Source organism: Coregonus clupeaformis, chromosome 3 (genome assembly GCF_020615455.1).
Source record: "Coregonus clupeaformis isolate EN_2021a chromosome 3, ASM2061545v1, whole genome shotgun sequence".
NCBI lineage: Eukaryota > Metazoa > Chordata > Actinopteri > Salmoniformes > Salmonidae > Coregonus > Coregonus clupeaformis.
Genome location: NC_059194.1, coordinates 11,092,573 through 11,106,505, shown reverse-complemented (window position 1 = coordinate 11,106,505; position 13,933 = coordinate 11,092,573). Strand labels below are relative to the sequence as shown.

Genomic DNA, 13,933 nt, shown 5'->3' with positions numbered 1-13,933 from the left:
TCCGAAGGCACTGTACATGAACAATTACATAGTGCTGGAATGAAAAAGGTGCTGGTACACATTTTAGGTGTTCATATTTTAGAGTGAATGGGTGGACATTGATGGGCGAACATTGTGATTTCCCCAAGGCTGTGACCTCTGACTGGTGTGTGTCACGAGTGTTTGTCTTTTTATTGACAGAGTATGATGAATGGGTCACCGTGGTGGAGCCCTTAAAGCCGCAATCAGCTGTTGAGACAATAACAAAGCCTTCCCTACCCCCGTTTTGGTAAAAAGCTCTGGGATGGGGCTGGAGGAATGTAACCACTCTAAATTTAATAGACAGAGCAATGGATGCAAAGACTGACCATGATATCAAAATTATAGTTTTAACCATATTTTGAGGCTATAGACTGTTTGTTTACATTTGTTTTGTTTACAAAAATTGGAGTAAAACATGCTTATATTTTGTGTTCTAATGGGGTACGACAGTTGCACTAAGCTCATGAGGCATTTATAAGTTACAGTCGTGGTCAAACGTTTTGAGAATGACACATATTAATTTTCACCAAGTCTGCTGCCTCAGTTTTATGATGCCAATTTGCATATTCTCCAGAAAGTTATGAAGAGTGATCAGATGAATTGCAATTAATTGCAAAGTCCCTCTTTGCCATGAAAATGAACTTAATCCCCCAAAAAACATTTCCACTTCAATTTCAGCCCTGCCACAAAAGGACCAGTTGACATCATGTCAGTGATTCTCTCGTTAACACAGGTGAGAGTGTTGATTAGGACAGGGCTGGAGATCACTCTGTCATGCTGATTGAGTTAGAATAACAGACTGGAAGCTTTAAAATGAGGGTGGTGCTTGAAGTCATTGTTCTTCCTCTGTTAACCATGGTTACCTGCAAGGAAACATGTGCCGTCATCATTGCTTTGCACAAAAAGGGCTTCACAGGCAAGGATATTGCTGCTAGTAAGATTGCACCTAAATCAACCATTTATCGGATCATCAAGAACTTCAAGGAGAGAGGTTCAATTGTTGTTGCCTTGTGAAGAAGGCATCAGGGCGCCCAATAAAGTCCAGCAAGCGCCAGGACCGTCTCCTAAAGTTGATTCAGCTGCGGGATCGGGGCACCACCAGTGCAGAGCTTGCTCAGGAATGGAAGCAGGAAGGTGGAAGTGCATCTGCACGCACAGTGAGGCGAAGACTTATGTAGGATGGCCTGGTGTCAAGAAGGGCAGTGAGGAAGCCACTTCTCTCCAGGAAAAACATCAGGGACAGACTGATATTTTGCAAAAGGTACAGGGATTGGACTGCTGAGGACTGGGGTAAAGTCATTTTCTCTGATGAATCCCCTTTCCGATTGTTTGGGGCATCCGGAAAAAAGCTTGTCCGGAGAAGACAAGGTGAGCGCTACTATCAGTCATGTGTCATGCCAACAGTAAAGCATCCTGAGACCATTCATGTGTGGAGTTACTCCCTCAGCCAAGGGAGTGGGCTCACTCACAATTTTGCCTAAGAACACAGCCATGAATAAAGAATGGTACCAACACATCCTCCGAGAGCAACTTCTCCCAACCATCCAAGAACAGTTTGGTGACGAACAATGCCTTTTCCAGCATGATCTAGCACCTTGCCATAAGGCAAAAGTGATAACTAAGTGGCTCGGGGAACAAAACATCGACATTTTGGGTCCATGGCCAGGAAACTCCCCAGACCTTAATCCCACTGAGAACTCGTGGTCAATCCTCAAGAGGCGGGTGGACAAACAAAAACCCACAAATTCTGCCAAACTCCAAGCATTGATTATGCAAGAATGGGCTGCCATCAGTGAGGATGTGGCCCAGAAGTTAATTGCAGAGGTCTTGAAAAAGATTGACTCTTTGCATAAACTTAATGTAATTGTCAATAAAAGCCTTTGACACTTATGTAATGCTTGTAATTATACTTTAGTATACCATAGTAACATCTGACAAAAATATCTAAAAACACTGAAGCAGCAAACTTTGTGAAGACCAATACTTGTGTCATTCTCAAAACTTTTGACCACGACTGTATATTCTTCAACAATCAATGTGTACATATCGTTAATTTATAAGTCCAGAAATGGATGTAGGAAGTGCAGATTACCCCTTTACGTCAAATAGTATATCCCCAGTGTCCACATTGTATATGTGAAGGATAGTAGTGTTCAGTCCATGGCACATCCAAATGTCTAAAAGCTGCCCCCATATTGAAACTATCAGATGCACATTACTACCAGCACTTAATTTTGCGTTCACCAAGACAGTAGTTTTGCTTTTGATACTCATGTAATTATACTTTTAAAACATTATTTACTTACTTTTAAATATTCCTTTGGATTCTTGCCAAACTGAATACTCTCAGAGAATCTCTGCGTTCTGTGCGCTGAATAGAACAGAGGTGTTGGAATCTACACTTTTTGAATTAGGAGATGAAACAACCACCACAATCCAGGGTCCAATTTAATGAACTGAACTTTATTCTTAGTCTGCGGAGATGAAGGTTTGAAATCTTCACATGCTCAACAAAACCAAAGCTTACAGTGCAATTCAAAGAAAAACTCTCCTACACATTAGGCATAGTTCAAACATGCTTTCTCCCTGTGCGGAAATAATGTTACTTTAAAGTTAGTTAGATGTTTTGTTTGAACCTAGCCCAGCCCTCAGTTTATACAGTGGGGAAAAAAAGTATTTAGTCAGCCACCAATTGTGCAAGTTCTCCCTCTTAAAAAGATGAGAGAGGCCTGTAATTTTCGTCATAGGTACACGTCAACTATGACAGACAAAATGAGCATTTTTTTTCCAGAAAATCACATTGTAGGATTTTTAATGAATTGATTTGCAAATTATGGTGGAAAATAAGTATTTGGTCACCTACAAACAAGCAAGATTTCTGGCTCTCACAGACCTGTAACTTCTTCTTTAAGAGGCTCCTCTGTCCTCCACTCGTTACCTGTATTAATGGCACCTGTTTGAACTTGTTATCAGTATAAAAGACACCTGTCCACAACCTCAAACAGTCACACTCCAAACTCCACTATGGCCAAGACCAAAGAGCTGTCAAAGGACACCAGAAACAACATTGTAGACCTGCACCAGGCTGGGAAGACTGAATCTGCAATAGGTAAGCAGCTTGGTTTGAATAAATCAACTGTGGGAGCAATTATTAGGATATGGAAGACATACAAGACCACTGATAATCTCCCTCGATCTGGGGCTCCACGCAAGATCTCACCCCGTGGGGTCAAAATGATCACAAGAACGGTGAGCAAAAATCCCAGAACCACACGGGGGGACCTAGTGAATGACCTGCAGAGAGCTGGCACCAAAGTAACAAAGCCTACCATCAGTAACACACTACGCCGCCAGGGACTCAAATCCTGCAGTGCCAGACGTGTCCCCCCTGCTTAAGCCAGTACATGTCCAGGCCCGTCTGAAGTTTGCTAGAGTGCATTTGGATGATCCAGAAGAGGATTGGGAGAATGTCATATGGTCAGATGAAACCAAAATATAACTTTTTGGTAAAAACTAAACTCGTCGTGTTTGGAGGACAAAGAATGATGAGTTGCATCCAAAGAACACCATACCTACTGTGAAGCATGGGGGTGGAAACATCATGCTTTGGGGCTGTTTTTCTGCAAAGGGACCAGGACGACTGATCCGTGTAAAGGAAAGAATGAATGGGGCCATGTATTGTGAGATTTTGGGTGAAAACCTCCTTCCATCAGCAAGGGCATTGAAGATTAAACGTGGCTGGGTCTTTCAGCATGACAATGATCCCAAACACACCGCCCGGGCAACGAAGGAGTAGCTTCGTAAGAAGCATTTCAAGGTCCTGGAGTGGCCTAGCCAGTCTCCAGATCTCAACCCCATAGAAAATCTTTGGAGGGGAGTTGAAAGTCCGTGTTGCTCCAGCGACAGCCCCAAAACATCACTGCTCTAGAGGAGATCTGCATGGAGGAATGGGCCAAAATACCAGCAACAGTGTGTGAAAACCTTGTGAAGACTTACAGAAAACGTTTGACCTGTGTCATTGCCAACAAAGGGTATATAACAAAGTATTGAGAAACTTTTGTTATTGACCAAATACTTATTTTCCACCATAATTTGCAAATAAATTCATAGAAAATCCTACAATGTGATTTTCTGGAAAAAAAATTCTCATTTTGTCTGTCATAGTTGACGTGAACCTATGATGAAAATTACAGGCCTCTCTCATCTTTTTAAGTGGGAGAACTTGCACAATTGGTGGCTGACTAAATACTTTTTTCCCCCACTGTATAACCTGTACTTCTTACTGCAATACTGCACTTTCCCCCCTCTTTCCTTTGTCTCCAGCAATCTGTCTCACTGGCGGTTGGTGGTTGATTGATTGAGCTTATTTATTTGTTTCTCTGGAGTGGAGGAGGTACAGAGGTATGGATGAGGGGAACGGGAGGGCACCAGAGGTTTGGGTTCTTGCTGACCGGGCTCATTTCTGTCCTAAGTGCTGTGGCATCCCCCTCTCTAAAAACCTGGCCAACCGCCTCAGTGGGAGGGCAAAAATAACACTGATGATTTCATGAGTCAGCAATACGACAGTGGGTTGATTATTGAAGAAGCCCGCCACTGGTTGGAATGATGTATCGTACTACAAGTGAAGGGCCGCCCCTCGGCCTCATTGACAAGTCCCACTTACTTCTTTTGATATTTGTTTTTCAAAGAATTTCATACTTTTTTAACCTTGTCTCATCTTTTGTGGATTCTTCTAAAGCTAACCCATTGTTTCATTAAAATATGCTGTATTAAACTCTACATTTCCCAAAATTGGGATAACAGAAAAATGAAATTATTAATAGTAAGCATTATCAATGAACAAAATATGTTTGTTATTTTGAGGATAACGAAAGGCTAGTGCATGAAATATGTTTGGCTGTGCAGTGTACAAAATGGATGTTGTCCAATCTAAATACTGCTCAGGAAAGAAGAGACTAACGGTATGCCATGGTGTGGCGCCTGTACCTATACTGATATGTCAAGGTCTAATTGTTCCCTCTCTCCCTGATCGCCTCTCTGTGGTTCTGTCCTATTCTTTCTTTCTTTCTTCTCTCTCTCTCTCTCTCTCTCTCTCTCTCTCTCTCTCTCTCTCTCTCTCTCTCTTCTCTTCTTCTCTCTCTCTCTCTCTTTCTCTTTCTCTTTCTCTTTCTCTCTTTCTCTCTCTCTCTCTCTCTCTTCCTTCCTTCTGAGTTGAGCCTAGCTGCAGCAATTAGCTGGCTGCCCGATGAGGAAAGTAAGGGCCGTAATAATCACATTAGGAGACAGTGGGGATGGAATAAAAAATCTGGCCCACGCAAGGCCAGGGCATTCATCTCTCCTAGCCCATGATCAATGAATGAAATGAAAGTTGAATGGTGCCAAATGGATGGTGTGTTATCTTCACTTCTCTATTGGCGAAATCAGAGCAGGATGGAAAGTTGGTCCTGTGTAGTGTACAGTAACTGAATGAGTAAATTAATGATTTGTTATTGTTTGTGTAATTGGTGTTTAGCAGTACAACTGGTTACATTAGCTGCAGGGGTCGTGTCCATAGAAGTCGGTGACAGTGGTTGAAGGATGGGGGTACAATTGTAGAGATATGGTAGATGTGACTATAGCAGTATAGCTTGTAAATACTTAATGAAGACATATCTACTTTTTAGAGCTAGTCACCTCAAGAGATGTAATATTTATATGCTTTATATCGATCAACCAACAATGCCTTCATTCATCACCCTGAATTGCTTTGTAACTTTTTCCTGTCTGTTAGAGATGAGCTGATGGAAGTATAGGGTAGGACTGAGCAATTTAGTGCTTTTTGAAGTTGTTTCAATTAGAAAATAATCACGGTTTTCGGTTTAGATTATTTGCGTTGAATGCTGTAACAACACAGAATAAAACAATTAATAAAAGTCCCATGATGGTAGTGACTGCCATTACTACTTATCTCATATTACCCATCAGTGATTCACATTACTTTAATTTAATAAAATATTTCAGTTGTGTTTTATTTGATGACTTTATTATTTCATTCCAAATTATCATCTCATCTTTATAGAGGTGCTGCCTATGCTGTCTGACTAAATCACTATTTTAGTAGTTCTTCAAAGTAAATAAGACATACTTTTATGACTGCTGAATACCAACTATCAATCACTTAGATTATGTATTTTCAGGTAGAGATACCTTGCGAAGCAACAGCTGCTCTCTATATCCCCTCATGATCTTGCGTTCTTCTGTCTCTTCCGTAGCGGGCGTAAAAGAAAAACAGACCGGACAAGTAGAATCGCAATGGATTATGCTCATTGTAGTGAATTACCACGTTTTATGGGCTAAACTATGTAGAATATTGGCCTGTTGGAAACTACAACTCCCTACTACCTCATTGAACAGTTCAGGTTGGATCTGATTTATCTCTAGAGAAACTGCGCTTTGAGCTCACAGGAAATAAATTGAATTCAAATAATTAAACCGACGTCGTCAATTAGTTGTTTAAAAATTGAAAAATAACCTAATTTTCAGTTAATCGCCCAGCACTACTATAGGGTAATGAAAGTTCACAGTAGAGTTTACAGCCCATGTCTCTCACTCTCTCTTAGACTGTCTTTTTTAATTTCTCTTTGGTTTGCTAATAACCTCCGGCATCTTGTGGACACCTAAAAAGGCCATCCTCTGACCCATCCCTCTTCCTTTTCTCTCTGACAGAGGACCATCTGTATTGTTTTATTCATGCCCATGGCTGAAGGCTCTAATATTTCCACCTCCATTCCTGTGTCTGACATAATCACAATCACCATTTATCATAGTTATGCTCTTATTATTCTGATCAGGAATCAGTCAAGTAGTGTGAATTCTAGAACAGTAGAATAAAGCCAAAGCGACGAAGGGCTGTTCTGTATTATACTCTACTTTTGAATGTTATTGTTCCCAAAGTTAGGGCTGTGATGGTCATGCAATTTTGGGAGACTGTTATTTGTCAGCCAAATGACCATGGTCACTGTCAATGTTGCCTGTCATTTTTTTCGTCTCTGAGCAAATTTCAGGTCTGCTGAGCGCAAGCTTGAACGTTGTGAAAATTCTGTGCAACTTCCAGCGCGCGTTTACTGTGACCATTGAGGCTGTACCCGCTTTAAGTTACAGTTTTACCAGTGGCCAAGTAGGCTATTGTGGCTATTTTGATCATAATGTAGGCCTACCAGAGTGGCCTACAATAGAAAATGCATCCCATAACATTTTTAACATGGTTATTGTATTTTGATGACGGTCGTCATCCATAATTGTCGGTTACACGAATATACAGTTGCCCTACCTAAAATGCTATTCTGCAAGGTTATTAAAATGCTTGAATGAAATTAATACATGAAAGTGAACAATGTTTAAGGATTTATTTAACATCCTGACTATTATGAGTTGGGTCTGAGTTGGCAACCTCAATGTTAAGTGAATTACGAGCGGACTAATTTTTTATTTATTTTTTATTTCACCTTTATTTAACCAGGTAAGCCAGTTGAGAACAGGTTCTCATTTACAACTGCGACCTGGCCAAGATAAAGCAAAGTAGTGCAATAAAAACAACACAGAGTTACATATGGGGTAAAAAACATAAAGTCAGAAATACAACAGAAAATATATATACCGTGTGCAAATGTAGCAAGTTATGGAGGTAAGGCAATAAATAGGCTATAGTGCAGAATAATTACAATAGTATTAACACTGGAATGCTAGATGTGCAAGAGATTATGTGCAAATAGAGATACTGGGGTGCAAAATAGCAAAATAAATAACAATATAGGGATGAGGTAGTTGGGTGGGCTAATTTCAGATGGGCTGTGTACAGGTGCAGTGATCGGTAAGGTGCTCTGACAACTGATGCTTAAAGTTATTGAGGGAGATAAGAGTCTCCAGCTTCAGAGATTTTTGCAATTGTTCCAGTCATTGGCAGCAGAGAACTGGAAGGAATGGCGGCCAAAGGAGGTGTTGGCTTTGGGAATGACCAGTGAGATATACCTGCTGGAGCGCAGACTACGGGTGGGTGCTGCTATGGTGACCAATGAGCTAAGATAAGGCGGGATTTGCCTAGCAGTGATTTATAGATGGCCTGGAGCCAGTGGGTTTGACGACCGAACATGTAGTGAGGACCAGCCAACAAGAGCGTACAGGTCACAGTGGTGGGTAGTGTATGGGGCTTTGGAGACAAAACGGATGGCACTGTGATAGACTACATCCAATTTGCTGAGTAGAGTGTTGGAGGCTATTTTGTAAATTACATCGCAAGTCAAGGATCGGTAGGATAGTCAGTTTTACGAGGGCATGTTTGGCAGCATGAGTGAAGGAGGCTTTATTGCGAAATAGGAAGCCGATTCTAGATTTAACTTTGGATTGGAGATTCTTTATGTGAGTCTGGAAGTTGAGTTTACAGTCTAACCAGACACCTAGGTATTTGTAGTTGTCCACATACTCTAGGTCAGACCCGTCGAGAGTGGTGATTCTAGTCGGGTGGGCGGGTGCCAGCAGCGTTCGATTGAAAATGGAGCTAATGGAGCTATACACCTGCATACAAATGATACGGAGTGAATGTACTCTTGGCCCACTTCATTTAAGTGCAGTTGATTTGATTTATGCTTTACTCCAAGTCTCCAATACAAATGATTTGAGCATGTTTAATTTGTGTAAATTATTACCTGTGGTTTCTTACTACCACAGGAGTAACTATTAGCCTGTCATTGTGTTATTGTAAAATATATACAACACATAGTCTTGAAAGGTGCTACTTTTAGTTATGTTTTGTCTACCTGTGCAACTTGTAGTAGCAGCAGTAGTAGCAGCAGTAGTAGTAGTAGCAGTAGTAGTATTAGCAGTAGTAGTAGTATTAGCAGTAGTAGTAGTATTAGCAGTAGTAGCAGTAGTAGTATTAGCAGTATTAGCAGTAGTAGTATTAGCAGTAGTTGCAGTAGTAGTATTAGCAGTAGTAGTAGTAGTAGCAGTAGTAGTAGTTAGTTTATTGTTCATGATGGGAAATGTATTGATTCATTAATATGCATCTTATATCACATGCACACTTTGTCATAACACCTTCCTTTTCTCGCCTTCCTCTCATATCTCTCTCCCTCCTCACTCTCCCTCCTCTCTCTCCCTCCCTCTCGCTCACTCTCCCCACAGAGGAGGGCTACGAACAGTTCCGCGTGGCAGAGAAGTCCCATGGTAACTGGGTGAAGCTGGTGGTGGAGGGCAACACGTCAGAGGTGCTGACCAACATGGGGAAGAAGGTGCTCAAGCAATACCTGGAGGCCCTCAGGGCCATGAGCGCAGCCCTCAGCAAGCAGCTGGGCAAATACGACATGTATTCCATGGTGGTGGGCATGGTCCTCGTCTTCCAGGTGGGTAGTGGGGTGTTGCCCCTAGATGCTTGTCAGTTTGGCATTTTCCTTACGAATGGCTAAGGTTAGGATTGAGGGGAACCTGATCCTAGATCTGTACCCAGGGGAAACTGCACCCCGGAGCAGGGAGTGGGCCAAGGATCAGGGGCAGGAACTTACACAATGAGGGTGGTGGTGGTGGTGGTGGTGGTGATGATGATGTAGTGGGTAATATCTTGTATATATACCTCACATGCGACCCGTAATAACACTATGCAATTTGTATATTAATAAAGTCTATTAAAATATTATCTGACTAGCAATGTGCAAGCAGGACTGTTGTTGAGTTACAGGAAAATACTATCAAGAAATTGTCTAGGAGCTTCCAATCTGATATCAGACCTAAAGGATGTCATCACAACAGCTACCCAGAGGTGTGACAGAATGGGAGTTGTTGAGAGCAACACAGACAATTCAGTATTCCTGAGAAACACAATAGAATCCTTGAATACGGTGTTGTCAGAGTCATGTCTGGGGCTGGGCCCATCATCATGATGAGGAACACTTTTCTACATTATTCTTACACCATCCCATGCATATATACAGTTTGTGACCATGGTGGGATATTGCTGATGGTTTATATATTTAATGGTATTAGCCTAAATAAGCACTTAGCATTCTAAACTGTTGTGATGTGGTACAAACATCCATAAAGATCCCACATCCAAATATGAGCATTTTAAGATGCCAATTCTGCTCCTGAAGAGACCCACAATCTAGACTAGGCATACTCATAGAACGCAATCAATATTAATGAAAAAAATGTTGATATAAGGCTTGACTTTATTAAAGCCCATGGTTTACATAGACTTTACAGAGTGTTGAAATAGCCTTCAATTATAAAAATGACCTTGAGCTAGTGTGAGAAGAATTCGACAGTTGGAACAGATCTCTACTGCTCTTTGTTGAGCAAGCATTTCTCAAAGTAAACTTTTTCTGGGGCCGAAGGGGCTCGCAGTAACTGCACAACTTTACGAATCTACCATGTGAACGATATTGGATGGGGCAATTCCCCTGCGTTCCCTTCAAAACAAAGCTAAATCTGCCGTGCTGACTGTTGCAGTCAAAACTAATGTTCATTTCAATGTGTTTTGATCATTTCATCTTGGAGAAGAGGCAAAAAGTTCATTTGGCGGTAAAAGCGGAAACAATCACAGAACGTGTTGGCATATGCTCACTTAAGTTCGTTGTGTAAGGGTTTGACTTAACGTAGGACTGTTTTGGATCATTGGTAGAGCTGAGATATTTACTTATTGTTTTTATAGAATATACAGTATGTTATAACCTCATGGGTTTAGAATAGGGCTTGAACTGCCAGAAACTTCACGATATTATCACCATACTTAGGTGTCGATACGATAATGTATTGCGATTCTCATGATTCTAAATGTATTGCCATTCGATATTGCGATTTGATGTTCCCAACATATTGCTCACCATATGTCTGCTGCAGAGATCCATGAGAAAACAAGTTTTGATCAGTCATGGAGATAAAAGTCCTGAAAACATGTTGGCTCACTCTTTAAAAAGAAGATGGAGAACAAGCTATAGGATGAAAAATACCAGAGTTTTGGCGCAGGTACAGCCGCCTAGCGCTAGCTTTTACAAATCAATATTTTGAGTCAAAGTATCGATATAATATCGTCCAAAATAATATTGCGATATGTAACTATATACTTTTTTAACGCTTTCATCCGCTTTTAGAATTTGCTTAACAGTAAATACTATACTCACAAGTCATTATTCCAGTTTGTTTGTTTGTTTGTTTTTTCCATTTGAATTCACCGGCTTTGCTGTCATGCTCACGCTTTTAGACTGTTTCCCTACAAGTTATTTATTTCTTATCAGAGATAAAATGCTAATTCCAGCATGACATGGAATGCTCTGTATAGACTCCCCAGTGAGCATTATTGGGAGCTGTGGGGAAAGTTGACAAAAATATCCCAAACTCTGAATAGAAACTAAGAAGTGTCCCTCAGAGGTGACTGCCTCCCATCAGGAAAAAATAAGTGAAAGATGTGAAGAGAGAGAAAAGAGGCTGTTTTCAAAAGAAAAAGTTGGACTTGTCAGCATTTTGTCACAGTCAATACTCAAGGACAAAGCAACTAGTCATCTTTCCAGTGCACCGTCCCTGATAGATTTAGTCAGTTGAGAGGTGAAGAGAAAGGGAACTACGTAAGCAAAGGACATGGAACACGTGTCTCTCTGGTGTTTACTTTGAAAAGAAAGAGCTTGCATATTCACTTCCAAGATGGCACATTCAAAGGTTCCAGTTGAAAGACTTCAGTCAAGCCAAATGCAAATATGGAGAAGCACACAAATGACTCTAGCTTTGACTCAATCCAAGCCACATCCACCACGGATCGACAAATGTCTGTTCTCTGTACCCACATGCTCTACGTGCGGTCCCTTGACTCCAGTGTTACCTCATAGCTTGCCCATCTATCCATCCATCTCTTTCTATCTGCTGTTTCCTTTACTGTTTGACTCATACAACAGTTGCAACGACAGAGATGAGCTTGGTCTGTCCGGTGCTGGTGCTGTATGTGCATGCATATGTGAACACACCATATGAGTCTGTTTTTACTTAATTCCATGATTTACTGAGTGTGTGCATTCCTTGTTCTCTCTCCAGCTCCTTCTCCTCCTGCTGCTGGCCATGCCCGAGGCACTGAGCAGCGCCTCAGAGGTGGATCTCCCTGTGTCCTCTGCGCTGCTCTCGCTTCCCTTCTACCTGCTGTGCCTGCTCCTCTCCTCCATGCACGTGCTGGTGTGCACGTCGGCCGAGAGCTCCTGTTACTTCTGCAGCCTCTCCTGGGGCCTGGTGTTCGGGGCAGTGGCCCTCTCCTCAGCCCTGCTCTGCATCCTGATCTCTATGGCAGCCAGGAGGGGAGCAAAGCCCCCTGGGAAGGTGAGTCATCGACACTGAACCATCGTGACTGAGACATTAGTAGCACTTTGTCTTGTGAAGACTGGTCATACTTTACGCTGTTTTCCTTGTGTGTATTAAAAACAACCTAGTAGTTAATGGTAGTAGTTACATTTTGGGTTCTTTTGAAGTAATTGAAACAAGCACCTCTTAACCATTTCATAACAGCGTATCGTAACAGTGTCTTTCACTTACATTTCTCTTACATTTAAATTAGACCACTTTCGGGTCTGAAAACGTGCATTGTCTTCTCTGACCCTCCCCAACCATAGCAGCCTATTCCCTGCCTTCGGCATTACATTTACATTTACGTCATTTAGCAGACGCTCTTATCCAGAGCGACTTACAAATTGGTGCATTCACCTTATCATCATTGCAAAACAAGAGCATGTTGATAAAAAAGGCACCCATTGAGACAAAAGGTCTTCGAAATTACACTGGCCTTTCTTTGTAATGACTTATTTCTGTCCCTGCAAGTCTTACTTATGAAACCAGTGGACCAAACAGTTTTTTATTTATTTAAAAATGGCACCTCGAGCATTCAACAAAAAGAGAGGTGAATAATGAAAGTTCATTTGCCCTTTCTAGATAAAGGCAGAACAAGTTTTAAAGACAAACCTGTTTTTTTCTCCATCTAATGAGATTAGAAAGTCACCAGTGTCACCAAGCTTTCTTAATTACAGTATGTCTGAAGAAGTGGCCTCTTCTGTCTCCCTTCTGGGAACTAACAGAAAGTGCTGACAGAGGAAAAGAACGGCGAGAGAGAGAAAAGGGGTTTTCGATCGTAAGGCTCATAAGTGAGTCTGTTACAGAGAAAAAACTAGTCCTTCTCATGCATCTAAATAAAGAGCTGGAGGGAAGATCTCATCTTGTTTGTTGAGGTTGAGGTTGTGTTGTGCAGTGGAACATAACGAGTCTGACATGCATTGATCACTGCAGTTATGTTCTCTCCATACAGTCTGACATGCATTGATCACTGCAGTTATGTTCTTCTCTCCATAGAGTATGAGTCTTGTTTATGTTATTTGGGGTTAGGGTTGCCTAACCAGATGTCAGAAGCACTTTTTTAACGTTTGAAATCTTTTGCTAAGAGGACATCTTGTGTGTTGGGCTCTCCTTTAGCTGGATGATGTGTCCAATGATGCTGTCTGTGTCCAAGAGACCATCACATACTGGAGCTATGTACTAACAATGACAATGTTTCTACTTCAACTGATTATATATAATATTGTGTTTTGTTGATGGTGGTGGAAAACGCTGTCTCACACGCTGCTCCAGAATCTCCCATAAGTGTTCATTTGGGTTGAGAGCTGATGACTGAGAGACACAGACACATACTTTAAACCCCCTATGCTCCTTTGAGATCCCTCTTTCAAAGTCACTGAGATCTAGCCATGGTAGCCAAAATAATGGTCAACTGGGCGTTTTTATACAGCACCCTAAGCATGTTAATTGCTTAATTAACTCAGGAACCACACCTGTGTGGAAGCATCTGCTTTCAATATACTTTGTATCCCTCATTTACTCAAGTGTTTCCTTTATTTTGGCAGTTACCTTTAGGTCATAC

The 13,933-nt window shown here is 41.4% G+C and overlaps 1 protein-coding gene across 2 annotated transcripts in view; it reads left to right on the top strand.

Annotated features, from left to right (window-relative positions):
- Window positions 1-13,933, top strand: part of LOC121540485 (GPI ethanolamine phosphate transferase 2) — a 133,757-nt gene that overhangs the window by 71,547 nt on the left and 48,277 nt on the right. For both annotated transcript variants that reach the window (XM_041849394.2, XM_041849404.2), the window contains 2 exons: window positions 9,181-9,398; window positions 12,073-12,348. In XM_041849394.2, coding sequence (XP_041705328.1) covers window positions 9,181-9,398; window positions 12,073-12,348 — 494 coding nt within the window. The remainder of the gene's footprint in view (window positions 1-9,180; window positions 9,399-12,072; window positions 12,349-13,933) is intronic.